Source organism: Labrus bergylta, chromosome 18 (assembly GCF_963930695.1).
Source record: "Labrus bergylta chromosome 18, fLabBer1.1, whole genome shotgun sequence".
In the NCBI taxonomy this organism is placed as follows: Eukaryota; Metazoa; Chordata; class Actinopteri; order Labriformes; family Labridae; genus Labrus; species Labrus bergylta.
This window is the reverse complement of record NC_089212.1, coordinates 19,485,304-19,512,588: the sequence shown is the minus strand read 5'-3', so window position 1 is coordinate 19,512,588 and position 27,285 is coordinate 19,485,304. Positions and strand designations below refer to the sequence as shown.

The 27,285-nt window shown below is 40.7% G+C and overlaps 1 protein-coding gene across 2 annotated transcripts in view; it reads left to right on the top strand.

Annotated features, from left to right (window-relative positions):
* The window catches only part of slc7a14a (solute carrier family 7 member 14a), a 32,128-nt gene extending 6,073 nt beyond the window's left edge, over positions 1–26,055 (top strand). For both annotated transcript variants that reach the window (XM_020654679.2, XM_020654680.3), the window contains exons 2-10: positions 10,552–11,115; positions 11,420–11,656; positions 13,855–14,072; positions 14,201–14,347; positions 16,413–16,621; positions 16,712–16,859; positions 18,210–18,705; positions 18,789–19,025; positions 20,213–26,055. In XM_020654679.2, coding sequence (XP_020510335.1) covers positions 10,809–11,115; positions 11,420–11,656; positions 13,855–14,072; positions 14,201–14,347; positions 16,413–16,621; positions 16,712–16,859; positions 18,210–18,705; positions 18,789–19,025; positions 20,213–20,511 — 2,298 coding nt within the window. In that variant the 5' untranslated portion in view covers positions 10,552–10,808 and the 3' untranslated portion in view covers positions 20,512–26,055. The remainder of the gene's footprint in view (positions 1–10,551; positions 11,116–11,419; positions 11,657–13,854; positions 14,073–14,200; positions 14,348–16,412; positions 16,622–16,711; positions 16,860–18,209; positions 18,706–18,788; positions 19,026–20,212) is intronic.
* Positions 26,056–27,285: the final 1,230 nt, after the last annotated feature.

The following is a 27,285-nucleotide window of genomic DNA, read 5'->3' as shown; positions in this document are numbered from 1 at the left end:
AAGATACATGTACAGCAATTTCTCCATCATAAAAGACCAGGCAAATATATCTTCTAATGCAGTGATACTACATAGAATGGGTTCTACACAAGGACAATACTGCTCAAAGCAAGGTTGGGGATTTGCTCATCAGATCGATATAGAACATGGCTGTGGGGTGGAGTGGGGGTGGAGGGGTGTCTTTGGCAACCACTGGCAATATTTCCTTTCTTTATTACCTCTAAGTGTCACCAATAATTCCCAGTATTGGCGTTCCCCTATAAAGAATGAGTCATCAGGAAAATGACCCTGAATTCAATAAGTGACCGACACATTTGTAGTAATGAAGCACAAAATCACAACAAAAGTTGACAATTGGCATTTAGAGCAGGTAAAGACTGGATTCATTGCTCATTGTTCAGAGTAACTACAAATTTACTCGGGCTGCACAGGGGTGCAGTGGTTACCTATGTTGCCTCACAGCGATGAGGTTCCTGGTTCAAATTCCCGTCGGACAGTAGCTTCCTCTGTGTGCATGTTCGCATGTTCTCCTTGTGCATGCGTGGGCTCTCTCCGGATACTCCAGCTTCCTCCCACAGTCCAACCACATGTTCGTTAGGTTAATTGGTGACTACATTGCCTGTAGGTGTAAATGTGAGTGTGGCGGGTTGTCTGTCTCTATATGTCAACCCTGTTATTGACTGGCCAGCAGTCCAGGGAGTACCCCGCCTCTTGCTCAATGACAGCTAGTATCTGCGCCGCTCCAGCCCGCCGTGACCCCGAACGGGACAAGCGGTATAGATAATGAATGGATGGAAACATTTACCCACCATGGGCATACTTGGCAAGAGTGGCAAGGAAACCAGGCAGAATTACGAACATTGCCAAACTCATTGGTAGACAGCCTGCTGAGAGTGGATGGGCAGAGAAGGAAAGGAAAAAGGTTGGTAACCACTGTATGAGAGCATCATGTCAACGTTCAGATAGGGTTTAGTCTTTTTGTGTTGGGAATAACCCTGTTGTTTTCAGAGGCCTTCAGGCACACAGACAGAGTTGTTGTCGATACGGCTGGTTAGCCACAGAGCCAGAGGCAGTGACACCGTTGTTTTTATTTATCTTGCAGTCTGGAGTCAAAATACAATGTGCCATAAGCTTCAGGCTCCCAACTTGCTGCATCAGGGCAAGATAGATGGGGATAAGATGGGCCAAATTGTGAGTGAGCCTGGGCAGGCGGACAGATCAGTCATACAGAGCGCTTTGTCAGCAGCCTGGCACCAGAGCCCTCCGTTTCTACCTGCAGTTCTGGCAGATAATATACTGAGACACCCTTAAACTTTACCACGTCTTCATTCTGTTTACTCTTAATAACTGTACTTTAAATGAAGAGTGAATGTCGGTGCAGGGAATCAGAATCTTTAACAAGCCAATTACGAGTCAGTCAGCCAGAAAATCAGTAAACTGGTCAGTAAGCCAACCAAGTGAAGCAGAGAGATGTCCCTGTTTATACATGTTTGAGCCAGCTCCAATCGTGTCGATCAACAAATTACACTAGATGGTTTGGAATGACATGATACTGGATGTTGACAGACATTTATTTGGGTATAAATGAAGACACATTTCCCTAGGCTCTCCCTCATTAAAAGAAAAGGCTGATCAGTATCATCTACTGGCATATTGATGGTTTGTACTGTCTGGTGTTCATCTTCCAAGGCCAATTAGTCAGCTAAAGTTTTCTCAGTTTGATTTAAGGTTCCATTTAATTAAATAAACCTAAAAGTGTACTCCTGTGAATGTGATGATTCACTTCATAACAAGGTCTAAAGCTTGTTTTTCTCTCTCTCCAGAGTTTCAAACCTTCTGGTCCCAGTTTTTTACACACTCACACAACCATACAGCACTAGTAGAACATTTATTTACAGTATGTAGATGCACCTGTGGTCTACTACAGAAACAAGTTAAGGACTTAGGATATCTTACCTGAAGCACCCTCAAAGCACCCTTTGGTGTAAACGCATGTTACTTTGTATCATTGTAATGAATAAAAAACAGAAACTATTTCTTGCTGTTCAGTGAAATTAGGAGCATTAAACACTTCATCAGATAATCATGTCACAATCTCTCTAGGAGTCAATGAGCTAAGAACCACAAACGTTTGAATCTTAAAATTGCCCCTGGCTTATATATATTCCAAAAAAACTTAACCGGTGACTTAATATATGAAGAAAAACAAACCAGATCGCCTTTTCTTTCATGACACCATAAGATAAACAAACCAATGTAAACCAATCACTGCTGGCATTATTATTTTCTTTCATATTTTGGGATGCAACACTAGCATTGTAGGCCTACAGTCTGAAACAGTTTGACATTACTCCAGTACTGTATATGAAGCAAAGAATCTATCAGAAAATGACAGAGACAGTCAGGGGGCTGCTTAGTTAAAGTGGAAAATCACAGTTCTTATTAAAAGAGCCTCTGTGATCAGTTCAGACTGACAGTGGGAGTTCAACTGAAACCGATGAGTCAGACAACCAAATCAACCCGGCAGGAAGCAATTTTACTTTTATGTCAAATAAGGAATCAGATTCATTAGGCTTGTCCGAGAGGGACACTGTGACCAGTCAACCAGACAGTCACCAAAGTCAGTCAGGAAGAAAAAATTATATTTAGGACTCTACTTTATAACCAGTCAATTACTGCTGACATATGTAAGACTCATCTACTACATTTGAATGGATGGATTTACTATGTATAGGTGGTTAAGTAGATATTATGTCAACGATACTGCTAAGTATGTCAGGTTTGCTTCAGACTGAACCAGACTACATGTAACAATGACGCCTACTCAAATGGGAGTATTTTTGAATAAATGAGTATCAATAAACTATTAGTTAAATAGATTGATAGCAAAGCATTATTGTGTTGAAGATATGAGACTGTAGACTGCATGGTGCTCTAAGCACTGCTGTGTAATGCTCCATAGATGCATTGTCATAAATCATAATGATGAGAGGCACTGATGTTGAGCTGTTCACACAAACATGAATTATTCACATAGACTACACAGTATCCATCCATCCATCCATCTTTACCTATCTACTTACCTACCTACCTACCTACCCACCCAGATCCAGCTACTTAGCTCGCTATCTGGCTATCTAGCTTTTGGCCAGTTATGTAGCATCCTAATAAGCACTCCCTTTATCTTGTGCTGCCAAACAATCACACAAAAGCAAGGGAAAAAAGATAATACTGTAGCTCCTCAGCCATGCTAGCAACTGTGGGGGGCTAATATCAACATGCTAATATGCTCCCACTGATTTAAATTATTTACAATGCATATTTTCAGAATTCTGAAAACATTCTTCTTCTATGTTAGTATGCGGGTTTCAGTAAGCTAATTTTTGATAATCAGCTCAGCTAAGTACAAAAAGTTCAAAGGGATGTCCTAGTTTTGTAATTTTTCCAAATGTTGTAACTTGGTCCTAATGACGTTGCTAAAGGAAACTGTAATGGCTCACCAAAGTGATTACAATTTGTCCAAAGAGGGACATTAATGAGTGTCAAGCTGTATGAAATATATCCATTAGTCTCTCGACATTCTCCCTCAAAACCACTAATGTAACATGACTGGATAAAAAGGCAGCATCTCTTAGGATTCATCACGTTGGAGTCACAGATGACTGTGCAATTATTTGTGCTAATCCATCAAAAAGCTGGTGAACTATTTTTCCTTGGACAGAAGTGGTGAACTGAAAGGCAGACAAACTTGGTCGGATGCACCTTTCTTCACTTTTTCCTGAGAAGTAGCGTGCCAAAGTTTGAGATAGACTTAGTGATAGACGAATGGGCGAGACTGAAAGACAAAAAAACGTAAAGTAAGACAGCTTTTCCTGACTCAGGTGTTCTAACAATGATGAGTTAGCTTCTTCCTGTTTTGTCTGTGGGCCATCAGAACGGGGCCAGGGCTGCTTGCCAGGTTTGGGTTTTTTTATTGGGCTTTGGACCATGCGTCAAAAAGGTCAGTTGCCAGGTTGGTTTCGAGTGAATCATAAGGGCTCTTAGCCTTATTAAACCAATGCAGCTCTTACTGTAAAGGAAACGAGAGCTCAATCAGGTTATTCATCCAGTAATTCAGACGCAGGCCGGGGCGGACACAGAGAACGGCTTAGTCACGGCTGATTAGACTCGAGGATGGATGTTCTGACAACTCTCTCATCTGGAGGGGAAACACACTTAATGCTAAGATGCTAAAGGTGCTGGAGATGATTGTGATGACAGGGATTTGACTATTGATTTTTAAAGGGTAGCACTCTTGCAGAGCAGATAATGGGTGTTTGTTGAGAGCTATAATATTGGAAAAAACACTATGACACTGCTGCATGCTTGTCTGTGTGTGACAAACTGTGTGCTGTAAACACAACAGCAGTGTTTCGCTCACACGCTGGGCGATGACTGTCATTTTTTGAACCCACAAATTTACTTCCTATAGCTGAATGTTTCGCCTATCTTAATGCTGTTTTGTTCAAGCCTGAGATCAAGACAACTCTGCAAGTTCATGTTTTGTTTTTTCTAGTAGATATGTCTTGCCATCTCTCCCACTGAGACAGATTTCAGTTCAAGCTCAATCACAGCCTTTTTATAGGTAGATTTCTTTTACACGATAACTGCACTCATGAGGTTTTATTTTGAAACAAAGATGGCTGCAGCTTGTGTGGAACATAATAAACGTACAGTTACATCAGAATGAAAAGAGCAGTGTGGTAGATCATGTTACGTACAAATGCTAAGTATAAGTTCTTGTTTTCCAAATGTCCGCTCCAATCATTATGTTGAACAAGAAAGAAGTGAGAAACTTAGCTACACAGCTCTCCACCACAACACGTCTAGATGCTCTGATTGATCGTGTCCATTAAACATCTATTAAGTTATCCAGAAGCTAACATCCCCTTGCTGTGGTGCTTCATTAATGCTCACAAGGACGGCACTATCTTTTTCTGTCTTGTTATTGGAGTCAAAGACTGGTGAACAGTGCAAATGTTTATAATAGGAGAAGTGCCACTAGCTTCTGCAAACACTGTGTAATGTAATGAGCTATTACTGTAACACTGAATTAAGTTTTAGTTGATTTTCTTTCATTATCTCCTCGTGTTTTGAGGTGAATTTAAGTTTTAGTCGATTTTTTTTCATTATCTCCTCGTGTTTTGAGGTGAATTTAAGTTTTAGCTGATTTTTTTTCATTATCTCCTCGTGTTTTGAGGTGAATTTAAGTTTTAGCTGATTTTTTTTCATTATCTCCTCGTGTTTTGAGGTGAATTTAAGTTTTAGTCGATTTCTTTTCATTATCGCCTCGTGTTTTGAGGTGTCAATTTACATCCATATCAGGTAGTGACAGTAGCCTACAACTGGAACAACTTAAAGATGGACTGTGATTAGTTAGGATTAGTGTAAAGAATGAAGGGACAAAATGATTGACCTGTTTCTCTCAGCTGAAAAGCTTAACACGATCAAAATCACAACACATAGGCTACATAAAAATGTCTTAAACATTTGTGCTTTTACTTTTTCTGTGTTAATAAAATTAAAGTTTGCAACACACAGTTTCGAGTGGAAGCAAAGACTCACAAGAAGCCTTTGTTATGCCACAGTTGTTTAGCTGGCAATTCATGGTAATGCCTCTTTAGCAGCTAAGCTACTTACTGCAAGTCAGCGCTAAATATTCCCCCACAGTTGCTAGCACAGCCTGCTCGGCCTGTCAGATTAGGTTGAAATGACAAAACAAACTTTTTTCTTTTTTTTTTTAACTTTATCATGGCTAGCATCTTCTGAGCTCAATGATTTAATCAAATCTAATAGGATGGAAACCTCAAAGCCATAACAACAATAAGGAACTTTGGACAAAGCCAAGCTAAGCTGCAAAGGCTTAGCTAATTGCCAAATTGGCTTCAGCTCCAGAGTGATATGGATCTTAACTCCTGACAAGAGAGGACAGTGTGCTTTTCAAAATGTGCAAGCCAAACTTCCGGTTCTCTCCAGCAGCCAATAGAGTAGAGTTGTATATTAGAGGGCAGGAGCATGAACAATCTGCAAGTCTGCACAGATTTAATGTAATGATAGAAATGTGTTATCACCTGAAGAAGACCATTTGGTTGAAACATTCTGATTTAATAAGGTTTTTGTGGTATTGAGCAAGTGTTTTTGAATTGCCCCGCAACTACGTGATGTGCATATTACCAGCCTTTTTTTAACTAGAGATTTAGAAATATGCATCTTTAATTTAGATATTTTATCTGAATTTAATTACACACAAAACATCGTGTGATTCAGTGGCATTCAGCAACTTCAGTAGTTCACGATGAAAGAGTAGAAATGCTCAGCAATGCTTTAAAATATATTCTAACTTGTCACAAATGTTGAAATGCAGCAAAACAATTGACCTATTCCTTGAATAATTTTGAATAAAAAAGGCCTCTGATATTCTGCTTACCATGTACATACTCAAACAGGACTGAAACAGATCGTATTAAGGGAAGGTAATATAATTTCTAGTTCAGATTGCAGTGGCTGTAACTCCTAATGATGGCCATTCGAGTCGCTCCTGTTGCTCCTGAAACTTTAAATAAACCTGGAAAAGAAGTTCTATATTTCCTTCTTAATCTGATTTTGTAAAATGTCTGTAATTTCTTTATTTGTCTGTATGAATGGTCGTTGTTCATTCTAAACTCTAGAAATTGTGCTGCTGCCTGTCTTGGCAGCAACACTCTTGTTTTTTTTTGTCACATCAGGCCCTGTCTCTTTAAAGGTCAGTTGCTCTTTGACTGTTAGTAAAGTAAAGATGTTTGTCCAGGACGGAGCCGATTCAACACCTGCTACCTCTGTGTTTTGTGTGGCTCCGTTTTGTTGCTCTACTGTTCAAATAGCTAACACATGACATGGGGCAGGTGGTGACTGACTGAAGAAAGTACCCTTTAGAATTAAAGGGTATTTGAAATGCAACATGTTTCATAAAGAGGAAAAAAAAAAATACTGGAAAAAGTTATTTTATGAAATGGTGCTCATGTGTGTCTATGTTTGAAGTAGAATCAGTACGTCGAAGTAGAACAGTCTCAACCTGAGCCTACTCTGTCCAAAGCCTCTACTTTCAGAAGTTTTCTAGTTATACTGTGTTAGATTGGATTCATGCAAAGGTATCAGTCCCTCTGATTAGAGCTGTTAAGGTCCCTCTGGTCATTCCACACACACACTCTGTTACACACAAACACACTCACATTTATCGACAAAGTCTGACCCGCGGATCAAAGCTCGGTGCTCTAATGAAAAATAGATTTGCTGTTTTTCAGTCCGCTCATCCTCCTCGTCCTTTCCTCCTAATCTCTTCATCTTCTCAGGTTCTCCTAATGCCCCCCCCCCCCACACTCCCCCATTATTGTCTATATAAAGGTATCTCTGAGGATAAGAAGCTATCTAGCTAAATAGCTGTTACATTTACTTTGAAATTCAACTTGTAAAAACTTGGCATCATGTTAAAATGATTCTGCTACATTACACTAAAACATTAAAATGAGTACAAATGGGAATTTGGTTATATCAAAGCTTAATTCGAATATAGAAAATAAAAAATCTGCCTCAGTTACAAAATTAGCCACTATTTTGACATTTTACTTTGTGTACTGTTTACTGTTCATCATGAAAAATCACGACCCGCATTTCAGATATTTTGTAACCAATCAGATTCATTAAATGACAAATGGTGCTGTTTGGACCTCAGAAGGAACAAAACATGACAGAACAACGATCCAAAATGAAAACAAACATGTTTTAAAAGCGCTTCACAGAATTTTTGATACAATGTTTTTTCCAGGCACATATTCACAACCCACAGTAAATGGCTCCGACATTTGGGTCCCGACCCACCAGTTGAGAAACACTGTTTTAGTCCATTTAACCGCTAAATGAAACATGAACTTACAGTGAAGCTAAGTGGTGCTCCTGATGAAGGTCATTGGTGAAGAAATAAAAAGATAAAAAGAAGAAGAGGAATTTATGCAGGAGCAAAAATATGTTTTTGGTTTTAAATGTTATCTGCAACAGAACTTTTGACTTGTAGGAAAAGCTCAAGTGGGACTTATGTCACTAACTATAACTGTAGTGTAATTCAACAAGCCCATGTCAGAGATTTGATTGTGAAAGATAACTTATTGACAAGGCTAACTGGTGAACTGTTGCACCTGTTGTTGTTTTCACTCTTTCTGGTCACCCAGAGTCTGGTGTAACACGGGGTATGTAATAAGGAAACATGTCAATCAATCAATTGTAGTTTGTGTACTGTAAGGCCACTTCATAACAAATGTTATCTGAAGACACTTTACATATAGAGCAGGTCTATGGATGAGTGGTTCTCAACTGGTGGCTTGGGACCCAAAAGAAGGTCGCAATTTCTCTTGGAGGAGTTGGTGGTGGGTCCTTTGGCTAGACGAGATGAGAACCACTGATCGAGACTTTACTCTTAGATATATGGACCAAATATGAATCCAGTCTCACACTGTCATAATCTTCTTAATGTGCATTCACTAGCAACAACCACATGTGTTTGAGCTGATCACGGCCCAGACTGTGCCTAGAATTAGACAAACAAGATGAAGGGATGAGGAAGGAGGGTGAATGGATGATAGGAAAGGAAGGATGGGTGGGATCGAAGAACAGAGACAAACAGGGTGGAGTGGGATGGCTCAGAATGAGGAAGCTTGTCAGGTGATTGAAGGTGTAATATATTAACTTCATATAATACAAGTGTGCTTTCTCTACCACACGTACTAAATGAAAAGAGACACTCTGCTGCGGTGCTAAAAATGTGATCTGGATACATGGCTCTAAAAATAACGAGGGTGCAACAAGCATTTTTACCAAAGGGTGGAGGTGATCTGAGGGTATACATGATGTTTCCACGTTCCCAAAGGCTGCAACTACTGAAAGTTTTAGGAGTCAGTGGAGAACATGGAAAAAAAAAAGCCATTTTTATGTTTCATGGTGTTTTAAAGAAGATATTCCCTGCAGCTGAGTGCACTTACGTCACTGTTTCTCTGGATCTATTTCATGTCATAACCTCCTCATACTTTTTCCTCTGAAGGCAAAGTATAAAATCAGATTTTGTTACAGTATAGTCACGATACCTGCGAGTCAGCTTACCTCTCTGCACACACAGCATCACACGCAAATTAAATCACCTCTGGAGCTTCATTTCTTCCTCTCCACATGCTCTTACTCACACTCTTAAGTGCAGCCACAATAGTAGCGCTGCGTCCCCCGGTTAAACAGCCGGGTAATTGCAGCCATCATTTGTGAGAGTGGTTCAATTTATAGTTGAGAGGCGGTGTGGGAGCGCTGTGTGTGACTGGGTGTTTGTTTAGAAATCTGAGCCTGTTTTTAAAAGGGGATGAATGGTGAGGGTTAGTTCACTGTTGTTATGGGAGAGAGGGAGAGAGAGAGAGAGAGAGAGAGAGAGAGAGAGAGGTGAGCTGCACTCTAAAATACCTTTCTTTTTAACTGCCTCTTTATCACTCTGTTACTCAAACAATATGACATCACAGGCATGGTTGAAAGCTGTAAAAAAAAGGGAAATGAAATGAAGCCTCTGCTGTTTAAACACTTGTAATTGCTGTTGTTGTTTCTATTGTCTAACTCTCCACATTTGAGTTGTTTCACTGATTGCAGTGAGTCAACAGTGTGCTCATATTTCCCACTCCAACAGCATTTATTTATTAGTCTATTCACCATAGTTTGTGTTTTGTTTTGAGGACACAAAGGTACATTGTCTTCACCTTTTGAATTTTAGCTACAGTATCTTTCACTTGACGTTATTTCTTTATTTCAGACACAGAGGTCCATATCAGCATCAAAAGAACAGATCAGTTGTGGCAGAATTATTCAGATTTTTTCAAAACAAAAAGTATGCACTAGGTAGAAAAATGCCCCCCTGTCAGTTTGATCTTGTTATAAAAGGTTTTGATATTCTAATTAGGGATTTTAAAAAAAACAACTAAAATATAAAGATCTTTTCTTGTATAGAAAGTAGGGAAGTATAAGGCACTTTCAACATGCGTTTTTATTGTGAGAATAAATTAGATTAGATTAGATTAGAAAACTTTATTGATCCCCAGCAGGGAAACTCATTCGTCAGCTGGTCAATTCATACACACAACAAACAATATTGACAGTATATCACAGTAAACAACAAGTAATCTGTACTTAAAGTCAATGAACAGTTTGACAGAAGCGTGATATGCATTATTTGAGAATGTGCATGATTCTGATTCTCTTTTTAAATAAAAAAGATTTTTAAAAGCTAAAATGTAGAAACCAGGATCGTCACTAATGAGCTTGGCTGCTATAGCAACAGGGTTGGCTAATAAACTGCCGCCTCATTCAGGCACTCTTTAATGTGTAATGTATCGTGTTATTGTTTTTATTGTTGGGCTCCGGTGTCTTGGCATTTGTTTTTGAAAAATAAGCATTGTGACAGAAACATTGGGGCTAGTGTGTTCTGAAATAAATCATCCCATCTTTGTGTTTCAGATCACGGTCTCTCTCACCATGTGGGGAAAAACTAATGAGGCGTTCCACTAAACCAGGACGAGATTATCTAAAGGCAAAGACGACTCTACATCAAATCTTCTTCTGAAATCTTCTTGGATAAGGACTTACTCTTCTTCTACTGTTCTTTCTCAAGAAATAAAAAGTAACAAAACAGAAAAAGTATCCAAGAGAGATCCTTCAACACTTCTTCAAGAAATTCCCCCCTTTGACTTTGACCCTGACCTGTAGCCCTCAGTATGAGCAGCCTGGCGGTGAAGCTGGACCCTCGGAGGGTACAATGGGGCGCGGCGTGGAAGACCTTTACCACCCGCGTCCTGAGGACCAAACCTGTGGAGTCCATGTTGGATTCATCCATGTCGGGCACGAGCTCACATGGGACGAAGCTGGCCCGGGTGTTATCCACTGTGGACCTGGTGTCTCTGGGTGTGGGCAGCTGTGTGGGGACAGGGATGTACGTGGTGTCTGGGCTCGTTGCCAAGGAGATGGCTGGTCCGGGGGTCATTGTGTCCTTTATAATTGCCGCCGTGGCCTCCATTCTGTCAGGTGAGAGACTTTTTTTTTCAGCTTTTAAACACTCTCTTTCTCTGACTGTACGACACCAAAAGGCCACAGGAGAAAAGGTTACCATTCTTATCATCATTCCACTGTAAGGATTGATATGAAAAGCCTTTTAATAACTGTGCAATTATAACAAGGGCAAAGACATTATACAGGCAGAGCTATCATATGAAAGGCACTCGAGGCATATCTTCTCACTACCTTAATGCTGCTATCAATTCCTGCACCTCAGCCTTTCACTTGGATTATAATGCGTAAGTGTGTATGAATGTGTGTCTGTGTGCTGCAGGAGTGTGTTATGCAGAGTTTGGCGTGCGGGTGCCTAAGACCACAGGTTCGGCCTACACGTACAGCTACGTGACGGTGGGCGAGTGCGTGGCGTTCTTCATCGGCTGGAACCTGATCCTGGAGTATCTGATCGGCACGGCGGCCGGGGCGTCAGCTCTCAGCAGTATGGCCGACTCGCTCGCCAATCACAGCATCAGCAACTTCATGATTACACACATCGGGACGCTCCACGGATTAGGTTAGTTGGCGTGCATGTGTGTCCCTGACAATGGACTTCTTTTTTTCCCCTCCAGTATTAAGATTAAGATTGACAACATCTTTTCCTCGGGAGTTTATAATTAGATTTAGTTCAGGTCTATATGATAAGTATGCTGCTGCCAGTGATTCAACAGGTCTGTTATAGTTATGTATGCTGCATACTTAAGACATGACTCTCACTAGAAGCAGTGGAAGTCACTGGCTGAGATCGATGAAAAGAGTGTGAAGACAAACCCTTTAGAAGAAGACTGACTTTTAACTGGGTTCAAGTTGAGTCCTGGTCCTTAGCCCTCTCCGTCCCATCAACAGAACCCTTCTGTCCCACATGGACTCACCTGCTGCTCGGCAAAGTTAAACGACGTGCGTGTGAGCCAGCTGCACCAGTATCACAAGCCTGGGTACTGTAAATGGCCAAACTTGATTGGTCAGGGCTTCACACATGAATTCAGCATAATAAGAAAATCGTGTTAAATTGCATTCAAATATCATTTATGAATAAATCAGTAAGGAAAGTCTATTTTCTCTATTTCGATTTATGGTGGGGTCCGTTTCACAACTGGGTTGGCACAGTCCAATAAGGCCCACACATAATGCAGAGGCTGATTCAATATCTAAAGCACAAGAACCCTAACAACAACGGCATAACCAGAACAACCTCATAAGCCAACATATGGAATCAAACAGCATTTGAACCTTAGCCACACAAGAACCAGCAGCAAGAGTAGAGACCGTGTTCTGTAATTTGCAGAGTCATTGTTTTCTCAACAGGAGCACATTTCAAATATCATCACTTTCTTCCAGATGACATAATGACAGCAGCTCCATGGGTGGGCTTACTTGAAGGACAATAAATATTTGAAATTCTGATCGAAAGGAAATTTCACCATCTGGGAAATCACCTAACCCGTGATATTTTCCAGGGAGCATCTCAGAGATGTTTCACTGTTTATCTTGGAAGATTATGTCAGTATTGACAGTTCCAGCCGCCCTGATATCTTGGATTTCAAATGAAATCATGTAGCACGATTTTCCAAGGACATAAACTGTGAAAAGAGGGGAATTCCTGATAATCTGCTGTAATACTATATCTGCTGTGAGTGCCAGCTGTGTCTATCTGGATGACACCACCCTGACAGTCTCTTCCTGTTAGACAGGGTGGCAGCGGTCACATGATAAGCTGCCCGGCCAGATGTTCCACAACATAACGGAAACGTCATGTTTCCTTTTTCCTGCTGGAGAAAGAAACACACACTGCTGTTTCTGTACAGTACTGGAATAATGGGACTTTAGCTCTAAATATGTGCTCACCTGTTTGCTGAGGTAGACTGAATAGTAGAAGCAATGCTGAAACAAAGTGAGAACATTCTTGTCCAGAAAGTGTCTCATGATGATTTGAGAAAATACACCAGTTTGATAAAGATGACCAGCTTTAAATACGAGGTGTGATCTGACTCCTTAAATGAAGAGCTTTCAAAGGTCATAAACAGAAAACAACTTTAAAGGGATTTTCCCCCATCTTTTGTGAGCATGTACAATCAGTATTCATCGTTAATGTAGCAGAGTGAAATAACAAATTCTGCAGTGTGTGCCATACTCACCAAGAAAGCAAATTGCTCCTGCTCACAGAGCTCTGCGCAACACTTGTATGCATCAAAAATGAGCAGCAGCCTCTGCATCGCTCTGTACTGTATTCTTTGGAGGGTACATTTTGGCTCAGTAAAAAATATTCTAACCTTTAAGTCAGCAAACCGTCTGCGCCACCAATTAAGACAAATAATGGTGCTAGTGTCCCCAGAGACAACCTGAGCAGCAACAGCAGACTTTTTTCAAACTATTCAGATATCTTGTATACTAATGAGGTTTAAACCCTGCATAGTTCTCCCTCAAATCTGTCAATTGTTCATAAATCAGGCAAGATAAACTGGTCACTCCTTCTCAAGTGATTTTCTTCTTTTCTTTGATTTGCATAATTTCAAACTGAGAATGTGTGCATTTGAAAGTATAGCTCGAACAAAACCAGGCATTTCAAGTTGTCACCATACACCTCGGGCCTTGCACATATATCTATTAGCTTCGTTTTTGCAGGCAAATCTTCATCACACACACACACCACAAAAATGCTTGCATGGCTGTTTGTCTGTGAATTAGGTGTGTTCTAATCTTACTCGTATCCTTCAGGTAAAGGGGAGCAGTCGTATCCCGACCTGCTGGCTCTACTGATAGCGCTGCTGGTGACGGTGATAGTGGCACTAGGAGTGAAGAACTCAGTGGGCTTTAACAACGTGCTGAACGTCATCAACCTCGTCGTGTGGGTGTTCATGATGATCGCCGGGCTGTTCTTCGTCAACGGGGAGAACTGGGACGAGGGCAGATTCCTGCCATTTGGCTGGGGAGGGGTACGTACATGCTTGGAAATAAACACCCAATGCGAATGCACAAGGAATCAATTAAACAGGAAGGTGGAGATGCTGACATAGTTTAGGCCAAACTCAATTTTCTTTGTCTTTCCTTTATTTTCTTCCAGGTGATGCAGGGAGCAGCCACCTGCTTCTATGCCTTCATTGGATTTGACATCATTGCTACAACTGGAGAAGAGGCCAAGAGTCCCAACACCTCCATCCCCTATGCCATCACTGCCTCGCTCATCACCTGCCTCACTGCCTACGTCTCTGTAAGTGACCCACCACACCACTGACATACCACTCACACAAACAAGAAAAAATAAAAACCTTCGATTTTTGGCAATGAAGGGATATAATGACTTCACTTTTAGCACAACTAAAAAAAACCTTTGAATTCTGTCGTGAAGGGACCCTGAAAGTGTTCCCTCAAACTTTTAGAGTGTGTGACAGACGGAGGGAAAGATCAAACATCAAGATGCTTCCCTCACACTCCGACTGTGTGGGTGTGTTCTGTATCTGTCCTCTGATCTTTACGTATTCAGCTTGCACAGCCTACCAGATGCCTTACTTTAACACGTTTGGATGGTTGTTGCTATGGGTACCATGTAACCTCGGCCTATGAGGGAGGAGAATTCTTTTCGACATCGCCCGGGGGCCAAAGATTGCATCGACTTTAAATCTCAACTACTTGTCTCGGAATAACTCGTCTTTCTCTTCGTCTTCCAGTCACATCTATTTCTCCACATCACCCGTCTCCCGTGCTCCAAAAACTACTTTCTAAGCTTCTCTTAATCTCTGACTCTCTTTGATCCAACTCACTCTGGAGGCATCTTTGAATTAATTTTTCTGCTTCCATCTGGGAACCCATGGCTGCGGGATTCAAAGATCCAGGACTCAGTTTAATAATTTAGCTCCGTACATGTCACATCCTTTTTTCTGGTTGAGTTGTTTAAACAGGAGAGTTGCATTAGAGAAGGAGTTTCCCTTAAAAATGTGTCAAGGGAGTAAAAAACTCAAAAAGTGACGCAGTGAGGGGGAGTTTTATGATGACAGAAGTTCTTGGGAAACCCCTTGTTATCAGTGGGGAGTCACATGACCATGCAAGACTAGCTTACATTGAGCTAAAGTGGGAACTGTAGGGAGCAGTTTAGAACGAGATTACTCAGATTCTTTTAAGGATTAGCCATCGCGTCCTTTGACTGATTCACACACTCTGTCAAACCGCCTATAGCCCGGAATGGTCAAAGGGTTTTAGATCAGTAGGGAAAGTGATCTCTCTATCTTCCTTAGTCTTTTTTATCATTCCTACGACTTTGCAATCTGTGCATGCAAATCCCTCACTTCTGCAGCCCAGCCTCTGTGACAGATGGCCCTGCATGATTTCACACGTCAGACACGCGGATCAAAATTGTGCACAAGCTAACGCATGCACGCGCCGGCAGACTCACACAGCGATAGAGAAGCATGACTAATGAACATCCTTTATGTGATGCAGTGTGCACCACGCTGAAGGCACTAACTGTAATGCAAGGCTGTGTGAATGTCGTTCAACACTTTGGGAATAATTATAGCATCTGTCCTGGGAGGTTGGGAAAACAGTCTCACCAATAGTTTCATTCAGTAGCTGTTTTGGAGCTTTTCATGAGGATATTTAGCCTGTGTTAGCTTAAACCAGTGCTATTTAAAGGGTGGGATTGGGTGGCTGAAGCAGGGGTGCGTCCAAATGGGTGGCCTGGCTCCTGTTGAATTTGCTCTTTCAAGGTGGTCGTGGGGAGCATTCATCTTTATCCCCATTTGTTGATGATTTCTACTTCAGCAATATATGATGACGGGGATTGATCTTGTACTGAATATCAACACGTCTGTGATTCAGTCGTTGGCGCACGGCTGCACAAATACCTACAACCGAATCCCAGCAGTGCTGATATTCAGTACAACATCTCGACCTTGAGTTTCATATTGATTTAAAAAACAGTACAATGATCAAATTATAGAAGAAAACAGTAAAAATTGTAAACTGAAAATGAACAGTTGCCAAGTAACCCAAAAGTTTCTTGAACTCTTGCTACTTTGTTTGTTTCCACAGTCAAGCTACATAGTTTAATGTATTTGTATCTTTTGATTGATCAAACAATAAATTAAATAAGGGTCTGTTTTGTGATTCAAATAAACCATCTAGATTAATCAAACTGTCTGCTGTAATGTCAATTTACAGTAATCACTGATACACACTGTGAAATGTTCCAGATGTTGTATATAGTATTGTATCTTTTTTGTTACTTTTTAATGCTGCAGCTTATTAATTACTGGTCTATTTAACTCTCTTTAATCCAGGTGTCTGTGATCCTGACCCTGATGGTACCGTACAATGAGATTGACGCTGACGCCCCACTCATGGAGATGTTTGCCATGCATGGCTGTATGTTTGCAAAGTATATCGTGGCAGTTGGCTCCATTGCTGGACTCACTGTGTCCCTCCTGGGGTCCCTGTTCCCCATGCCCAGGGTCATCTATGCCATGGCGGGAGACGGCCTTCTATTTAAGCAAGTCCATACAGCTATTTATCCTTTTTTGTTTTATGACTTAAATAATGTTTTTAACTTGATCCCAATCAATTTTGTGTGTATCTTTAGGTTCCTGGCCAATGTTTCGTCCTACACAGAGACCCCTGCTGTTGCCTGTGTGGTGTCCGGCTTTCTGGCTGCCCTGCTTTCCCTTCTCGTCAGTCTGAGAGACCTCATAGAGATGATGTCCATAGGAACCCTTCTGGCCTATACCCTGGTGAGTGGTAGATAATGATGCTGTAAAATCCATATAGACCCTATTGATACTTACAAAATAGAGCCTTCACATTATATTCACCACTCTGTGTTAAGCAATTTATATTGAGTATTTTATCAGTGCTTTCATGGCAGGCCAGTGGATACACAATGCTATCTTTCTTGGCGGAAAGCAATTGTGCATGAGCATTTTGTACTAAGCTCTCTGATTTGTCTGAGAGTCTGAGAGACTTACAGTTTGTCAAGGAATTTAATTTTATTTTGCAAAAGTTATGCTAATGTCAGATTTGGTGAAAAACACTCTGAGCGTCGAAGGAGCTTTCAATTACTGCACACAGCCGGAGGGATATTGCTGGGAAAGCTAATCCCTGCAACATATGATTTATACAGAATTATGTGATAGCTGTAAACATACATAAATAGAAGGTCTCAGCAAAGTCAGCCACACCAAGAATATACACAGAACATTATACTGCAGCACAGCACAGCACAGGAATTAGTTGCTGATTATCAGAGCGATTGCCCTGCCCCATAAACTTGGTGACTGAACTAGAAGTAAAGTAGCCGAACATGTGTAAAAGTAACTTGTAAAGGTTTATGAGCCAAGCTACCAGTTACTTTAAATATATTTAAGCCTCCCTACATAGAGGCCCCTGAAGAAATTTAAACCTACGCTAAGCTCCAGCAACAACCAAACTTGCTAAGAGTAGCTAGCTGCATCAAAGCTATTGTTCCTACCTTCTACTCATTCCATGGTAGCTTATTTTTATTAGGACCACTCTTCAGGCTACTTATGTTGGTAGCTTAATCTACACAAACTGAACGGGGCCCACCGTCTGCTTGAAGGAAGCTAGAGGTCAGCTGCCGATAGGTTGCTAGCTGGTGTTTACATACAGCACTGAACTAACCATCACTAGATGGTTAGTTTAAGATTGGCTGGTTTGTTAGCCTTGAAGGACATCAATCAATGAATGTGTGTCCCTCCATTAAGTTTAAGAAAAGTACTGTCAAAGATTAAATTCCATTGCAATCTTTGCTTACAACTCCTACAATGTGTAACTCGTGTGGAAGTTATCACACTACTTGGTCAGTTAAAATAACAAAACAACTTTTTAACCCAGAAAAACACTGCATCCACATGACTGAGAAATGAAGCCAAACTAGAAACTCCCTTACTTGTGCACCACAACTTCATTACACTGAGTGAAAAAAAAAAAGTAATATAAACTGATAGGTTCACCTCAAAGTATTTGAACCAATTTTACAGCTGGAAAGTCAATATTAGCATAAAACCCCTTTTTGTATTTTTAAAAGAAGCTAATTGTTCACCTTCTTCATTGTTCATTTGCAGGTCAGCCTCTGTGTGCTGCTGTTGCGTTACCAACCGGAAGGAGACATCCACGGCTTTGTGAACTTCCTTTCAGAAGAGCAAAACAACAAGAGGAAAGAAGGTGTTCTGGCTGAGTGCGAAAAGGATGCCTGTTCCCCAACCAGTGAAGTAGACGAGTATGGTGGACCGGCCACTAACACCTGTGGAGCCAAAAACCTGCCTTCACTGGGTGACAACGAGATGCTAATAGGTAAACCAGATAAAAATGCCTACACTGCCAGCCATCCGAACTATGGCACAGTGGATATGACCACTGGTATTGAAGCAGAAGAAACAGAGGGTGGGGTGACCAGACGGTTGAAAAAACTCATTGGACCACGCTACTACACCTTGAGGATTCGATTGGGCCTTCCTGGAAAGATGGACAGGCCAACTGCAGCCACAGGGAAAACAGTTACAGTGTGTGTGCTGCTGCTCTTCATCTCCATCTTTGCCTTTTGCTCCTTCATCATTTTTGGTGAGAACAAGAACACTAATTCAGACATCGAATAACAGTATACTCTTATCTAATTGCTTCTTTCTTGGTCACTCTTCTTCCAGGAATGGGCAGTATAGCCGAAGGAAGCTGGTGGGCTTTGCTGATATTAATCTTCTTCATCATTTTCCTTGCCCTGCTTATCATCATCATCCTCCAGCAGCCAGAGAACCCTAAGCGGCTGCCCTACATGGCACCCTGTGTCCCATTTGTACCTGCTTCAGCCATGCTGGTCAACATCTACCTCATGCTCAAACTGTCTGCCATCACCTGGATACGCTTTTCAATATGGTGCCTCGTGGGTAAGCAACCACCTTGATAAATTACATGTTTAAATTTTGTGTCTTATATTGCCAAACTGTTAAAATGAGTTTCTATCCTCATTTCTTGTCCTGGACAGATGGGAACTGACCTTGTTTTATTCTTAAAGAATGACTCACTGCAGTAGATCTCTCACAATAGAGGGATGCATTTCATAAATCTTGAGATTAGTCATTTCTTATTGACTCAGCACCCAATGATATCTACCAAGTGTTTCCACACACAAAGGCTTTTTTCACTCGTATATCCTCCCTTAGTTATATCTTTCTGTAGCCTCAAACCATCCAGACATGTTAATTTATTCTATCTTCAGCCCTGCCAAAATATTCAAGTGGGGCTTAGCCTATATGGGCTTTACCTGATAAAGTGGGTTTTAACAGGCCATTGGCTTAAGCTTGTCTTTTAGGTGAGTAGGGATTGGGGCCATACAAATGCCAATACCATTTATAAAACAGACATTGGTGCAATGTTGGTGCCTATTTGGTTACATATTACCTTTGTGGCTCCTGTACGGAGAAGATCAAGGTGCCTTCATCAAGCCATCCATGTGGGGCTTCTGTGGAAACTGATGATAAAATTGGATAGAACCTGGTTGGGTGTTCAATATGAGCCTTCAATTCTTGAGTGCTGACTGTCTGACATACCTTCTCGCCTGTTTGATTTCTGTTAGGGAGAGGGATTAGATTTACTCAAACCAGTCAGACTAACATATCTTTATGAAGCTAACACCTTTTTTAGGTCGACCCTGATGCTTAGCCCTGCCAACATGGAGGTTTGACTCAGATTTTAAGAACGGTAGATCACAAAGAAAAATCCAACTACAATATCAGGAAATGTTGAGTCCACGTATGTAAAAGAAGTATCTATATTGTCCATAACAGCTGTGATAGTCCTGTGACTTCTCCCTAGATTTTCATATTAATTAAAAAACACTGGTTTCCAACAGAGCGGTTTTTTGTACTCAAACACTGGTGTAATATTTACTGTGGGAGTAGGATTGGTGTATCCAACTGACTCACTCAGAGTGGGATGAATTGTATAAAGCTAATAGAAGGTTTTTACTCATTTCATGACTTTTACATTTGTTTAACTACTCTTTTAATGATGATGTAATCTCAGACACACTATTATAAGCTTTGTATTGACATTTGTCACTATCTCCAATCAGGTGTGCTTATCTACTTTGGCTACGGCATGTGGAATAGCACACTGGAGATCACGGCCAGAGAGAACGAAGTGCACGCCTCCACCTACCAGCGCTACGATCAAGGTGTGGATGAGGGCTTCTGCGGCTTTGATGACGATTTCTACCCACCTACCACTGAAAACTGGGCCGCCCCAGAGGGGGGGTCGGGGCTCACACCACCCCCTGTGGCGAAACCCGAAAGCGACGGGACGCCCTCTAAAGGTGGAAGCAGGACCGTTGCCAAACACGGCCTCGCCGAGGAGGATCCGATGGATTTCTGATGGGACTGACTCTGTGTTAACCTGAATGTACTGCCTTGTCTGCTGCCTGGGGGAAGGGAGGGGATCAGTAGTGTGACTGTGAGTGTGTGTGTGTGTGCGTGTGTGTGCATGCCTGCATGGGTGTGTGTTTATTCGTTAATTTGTCTAACCCTTGGGCTAGATAGTTTCTTGGCAGTGGAATGGTTTTACGTTGACCTCACTCTACCACGCTTGGCTGTTCGGCTTACACAGCTAAAGTGGACGTCAAGGCCATGAGTGTCCCGTCACTCGTCACTTGTAATTCACTTACTGGAGTCCACACACACAAAATGAAAGGCCAGATAAAGAAGTGCAGACCTAGCAAGAGATAAAATATAATGTGTTACACTGCAATGTGCACATTGTGTTAAAAGCAATCAGTTTACTGTTGATTTCAAAGAATTTACGGGAGACAGGAGAAGAGAAGGTGATGAACGAGGGACAGATGATTCAGCACTTTTCTTCCCGTTTTAAGACACACTGACAGGAAAGTTAGATGATAGTTATGTCCTACGCACGTGTCTGACTTTCTCTGCTTGATTTAGGGAATCAGCTACAAATCCACTGTCTGTCTGCCTCTGGATTTCTGTTTGTCCCTGACCCCTAACATCTAGCCCAAGGGATCGCGACGGGATTTGGAGGAGGGTGTTGATGTTTTCTGTCTTGGACTTTGCTTGCAATAGTGCCTTCATCTATTTGTATGTGAGTTTCTGATTGTGTCTGTTTTCTACTTTCATTTTTGCCTGTGTATGCGTGAGGGTGTACGTGCAATCAAACTCCACATTTTACATGTTGGTGTGTGTAGATATAAACTGTTTTCTCCAGCTTGTTTTACTGTGTATGTGTAGCTTTTTGTTTCATTTTTGTTCCTCCCACTCCTTTTCCCAGCATGACACTCAAAATCAATGCACCTGCGACAAAGCAGCTCCTGGTGCAATATAACAAACACAATTCAGCTCACTGGTGTACAAAGAGGAGGGGGAGTAAATTGTGTAACAGAGAGGTTTATTCCAAATTGATACCAGCATGTTTTATTTGATGAACGTCATATTTTCTGTTTTCTGTCTTTTCGTTGTGCGTTACGCTCTGTTGATGCTCTCTTGCTCTTGTTTGCAAGCGTTGGGAAGGAGTTTGTTTTCATTTCATTCGATTTCAAAATGTTATTTTCTTCATGGATTGTATCTTCTCTCTTAGAGATGAAAACAAAAGAAGGGACTGTATCGAAATTAAAACAGATGGAAGGGGTCAGAAAATGGGTTGAATAGTTGTTGTATTTTATGGGCAGGTAGGGTAGTTTGACTTTTATAAAAGTGGGTGAGGGTTTTTTTTATTTTTCTCACCCCAGATGTTAACTTATTTTGCCAATTAATTGAGAAAAGTAAATAAGAATGAGTCCCAAATGCAAACATGGCAAATCACCATTACAAGAAATCGACAATAATTGTATGCATTGTCAAAAGGTAATTTCATTTTTTTTCATCAAACACTGATCCAAATTGTTATTCATAATTAGCTAAATTAATTATTTGAGAATGTGAAAACAACCCCCTTGTCCCAAATAATAATTTTCATACAGTCCCTAACTTGGAAAGATTGTGTTGCAAATCAATTTTGCTTCACTGAGTGAACTGAAATCAACACCTTCCTCATCCATCTCTCTCCCCTCTCCCCTTCTTTTTACTCCTATCCACATCTTCTCATCCTCTACTTCCACCTCTCCTTTACTCTTCCAGCTGAACTCTTCCATATTCCATCTGCCACATTAACCTGCTCTTGAAATTCATCAAACCATGTCAGCAGGGAGCTGCCACTCCAGAGTCCAGAGTGATAGAGCTTGGATTGGGTTTCAGTCAGGATTTGAAACAGCAATCTGTTCACGGCCTGACAATCCATTAGCTCCTGTATCACCTCAGGGAGTCTGCTAGTGCTCTTCTGATTTATCACCTGAGCATTTACTCCCCTACCTGTAGTTCTGCTTTAACCCCAGCCCAAACTAGTCTGAATGAACCTCCCTCTCGAGTTTTATATGCATGTAGCTGTCGTAGAGTCTAACTCTTTGCATGTTACCTACACTGCTGCTGCACCGAGAATTGATATTGTGAAAATCAATCAAATCAAATCCTGGTCCTGAAGAGGCCATATGCAGGACAAGAAAACTAATGCTGCCACGTTGATGGGATTTGAGTCCACATGAAGAATGAATGCACTCAAGGCACTGTAAGAGATTCTGGCATACACCAAATAGCATTCTGTTGTGTCATTGTGTAAAGGGTGGGGGCACGTCTACAAAAGCTGCTGCTGTATGCCCCGATTGTCCTCTTTGTACCTTTTCCTCTTGCCCCCTGTTGCTGCATCTGTCCCTTCCAGGGAAGCCTTATTTGTCTAATGCACTAACTCTAAAGATGCCACGCTAAACCTCCCCACCCTACCTCTGCTTTTCTCACATTTAAACACAATCCCAAAAAAAACATCCCAAATGTAGAAATAGGCCCTTTTGTATTGTCCTTCCAAAGGATAGTGAGACGACCCAAACATATCAGCCCAGAATCCTGAGGAATTTATGCTTATTGGATGATTCTGCAGCTTTCCAGTGCAAGCAGTACTTTGCCCTTTAACATAGGGTGACAAGAAGTATAGGATGGGTGTAGCCGACCTTAAGCAGAAGTTGGGAAGCCCATCAAAGTATTTTTTATGGAAATGTATGTTGTGTAGTGGGTGACCTATAGTGAGTTTAGATTCTACATTTTTTAAGTTACATATTTTATAAATCTCAGTCAGCAACATAAGCATACCGATTGAGACAATTTTCTGCCTCTCCCTCTGCTGCCTTGTAGCACTCCACTAAGCTCCTTCCACATAATGACACACTAAACATCAACGCCACCCGTTGTCACCTTAACTGTCTGTTCTAATGAGACAGTTATGTCTGACTCAGAGGACAGAAACACTGAAAGCCGATCAATACACATAACAAAAAAAAAGAAGCTATGAGGTTATAAGTGGTTTGTGTTGGATAGCCGTTGTGCTGAGGTGAGGAGAGAGCGAGAAAGAGAGAGCTGCCGATAAAAATCTGAGAATTGTAGAAGCTGGAAGATGCGTCTTCTTGGTTGTTTGATTCAGACAGGATGATTAAAAAAAAAAATCAAAATGAAAACATAAATACGAAGGGGCTTTGCTCACAGACGCAGATCAGACTTCAATTTAATATTTTCTGTGATATACAATGATCAAAATGTGTTTTTTAAACTAATATTGTCATAAAATAATGTTTCCTACTGTAGCTTTAAAGTCTAGGAGTCAATTCCAGTATACTCAACTTTAAAAACAACAACTTTGACTTTCTGCAGCCATACAAAAGTTAATATTTGATCAATTCAGGAATTTCAACTTTTTTTTTTTTCAACCTTATAAAAATACCCTTATACCCTGGAGAAGATGTTAAAACAGAATTCCTGTGGTATCACTAAATTGCATAAATGTCCTGGCTACAGTTTTTTTTTTTTTACTGTTACTGTGATCTTTTCCTTAAGTTACCTTTAATCTTCACCATATTTTTTTCAGCAAAGTCAAATAGAAGACAAAGTTTTTATGTCGATGTAGAAATATGTCTGTCATGTTGGCTCTGACCAAACCACTGTCCGCACGTAAACAAAAGGCTCGGTACAGTAGGAAATTATTAAGGTTTCTGCAGAATTGTCCAATATCCAGTTTTCTATCTAATGATGTGGGTTTAAAAAAGCATATTCGGAAATATTCAAGCCCTATCATCCTAGAGTATATCCATGTCCACATAATTTTCAGCTAAAATATCTTCCCCACCCGAATCCCCCCTGAACTCAGCTAAAAGAATCCAAAAGCTTTGCATTCATAGCTCAGCCAAAACAAGACACATACTTCAGGCCTGTCCATGCCTCTGACACTGGACTGTACAGTCAACTTTCTATATTATCTACTCTGTGTGTATGCACACAAGTGTGTGTGTGTGTGTGTGTGCGTGCATGTACAGTATGTGTGGGGTGTATGTATGTGGGTTCGTGGTCTGCGCCTGCGCCTCAATGTGAACGTTTGGTGAATGTGTAGCATGCTGTCAAGCACGAGGCCCAGACTGTAAATGTTGTACTTGCATGTGGTGACGGATTGAAATGAGACATAAATACAACACTGAACTAAAACAAACGCAGGCTTAGTTCTCATACCTGGGGACTGTGAGGATTCACCAGGTGCACTACAACAAGATCAGCTTCTAAAACATAGTTTGTCACTGGTGGCATAAACTGAAAGGTATGGTTAGAATTCATTGAATGGGCCACGAGAAGATTATTTGCTGGATTTATATTCACACACTCCCAGATTTCTAAGATAATCTCCTCACCCAGGTAAGGGAACCAGGGCTTCGTTTGAAAAGGAAGTCGAACATGTAGCAAACACATGAGTGTGTGGGACAGTCTGTTCTTACATCCTCCCTCAAACACTTACAGTAAAATCCACCTCATGCATTGTCCCTCTTCTTTACCACAACCTCTGCAAGCCAAAGTCCACTAAGTTTGTTTACTTTTCACAAAAAGGTGACCGAAGTTTCTTAAAAGCGAACACTTTAAACACAACAGAACTAATGTCTTTTTTGGGGGGGTTGTCTGTGTATAAGCTACAAAGGTTAAAGTTCACCACAAGAAGACAGATTTCTTTTTCTCACAGTGGCTTTAGTAAACAGTGCAATGATCATTTCTTAAAACCTACAGTAGTTGCTAAGTATTCTTTAAGAAATTCAAAGTATTAGTCTAGATTTTATTGACTCAGTAGATTTGTTTGTCCAGCATGGACAAAAAAAAGTGAAAAAGTACAACATTGACAGAGAAGTGATCACTAAGAAAAGTATTTTTCTACAGCTGTCTCCCATTCACAGGTGTGCACAACAGAGCTGGGTGGAGTTATTAGCCTTTACATTCAGTTATTCTTGTTTTTTAATTACAAGAAAGCCTGGGAGAAACAGCTATAAAAAATATATTTTTACCAACCGTAGTCTCTCTAGAATAATTACATTAATTCATAAACGTTAATCCTTTCCTTTGAAGGATTATGACATGGTTGTGCTAGGCGTAAATAGGACTGTAGAAGGTTTAGGAGTAAGAATACTACAAGTAACATGCAGAAACTATTTTAATACAATTCTATTAAGGGTAAAAAGCATAATCAAATATTGCCACTATTGCTTTTAAAGTCAGCTGTTTATTTTGTCTCAGAGAAGGTGTGCCATGTTCTTCCTGTGCTCTGTGTTCGCTGTGGCCAAGCGTCCAGTCAGTGATGTTGGACCTGTTGGGGTCAGCTTCTCTCGCAACAAATAGATATTCCTTTTCTCTTCTGTATATTTTGGCACAAAGCTGTATATGTAGTTGTTTTTTAATGTACATTTTTTTTAATGGTTTCTTCCATATGTGTGGTTATTTTGCTCCTGGGTGCACTGTTTTTTTGCTGAGTTGTTGATATTGCTTCCATGCAACAATGAAAGTTATTTATTGCAAATACCAATGTCAGGCTTGCTCGTTATTTGAAACTGTCCTACACTGACTATGTGAATGCTATATATATCAGGTTTGGTCCATTCTCGGCTACAATAAGGCCCTATTTGACTCTATGTTTAAAGGTACAGTGTATTTCCATCTTTTACCATGGAAAAAGAACTAGCTAATTTATGCTTAAACATATACACACTTCTTACCAATAGCGTTCAAATTTGTCATGCTAACTTGGAAGGGAACATATTGTAAGGCAGTCCCGAAAGGATAAGCTATCATAAGAATATCAATTGTGTCCTGCATTAATATTTTAATAATGATATTTGATTGGAGAAGAAGTTAGCTAGCTCCCTGAGCCTATAACGTTTGGAAAGAACAAGCAAAAACACATTCCTGGACTATGGCTAGCAGGTTTGCGGTAAGATAGCTGAGTCCATGGTTTACAAGAACTCCTAGCTTATTTATGCTTAAACATACTAATATACACTTTTTACCAATAGCATACACACATGTCATGCTAACTCGGAAGGGAATGTTCAGCAGGGCAGTCACAAGATATGCTGTTGTAACCCATGTTTCAACAATGCTATGTGGGTGGATACCAAGTTAGCTAGCTTCCTGAGCCAAAAAGCTTTGGAAAGAACTAACAAAAACACATTCATGCACCGGCTAGCAGGTAAGCCGTAAGCTAGCGTTCTTTGCAAGGTAGCCATAGTCCTGAAAATAGTCACAAAACCACCAACCTTCATACACTTGACATATGGTGAGGGATACGCATTTTAACGATGAATTGTGTTTTTGTCCACTAATAGTTTTGTGGAGCGGTGTTTTATTTGTGGTTCTCACTATTGTAAGTTATTTTTTTATGAGCATAAATATAGGAATGTTCTAGCAATCGAGGCAACATTTAGGTGGTAAGATGCCAAGAGACAAATGCACCTGAAACAGTGGTACAGGAGATTGAAAGCTATGGAAAATGCATGTGAATATTGCACTTTTATACAAAAAGCATACTTTCTGATACATGATGGGGAATGAAAAGCATATTCAACACATCTTTTGGAGATCAAGGACTCAAACAATGTGCTTTTTGTAACACTGAATACAAAAGAAACTTTGATGGTTTAAAGAAAACTCAACTGGGTACATTTAACTTCTCTGTGCCACTTTGTTGCTTTTCTAAAGAAAACAAAAAAGGTATGTACTGTACCTCTCATGTTGCATTTTGTTATTAGCTGGCCAA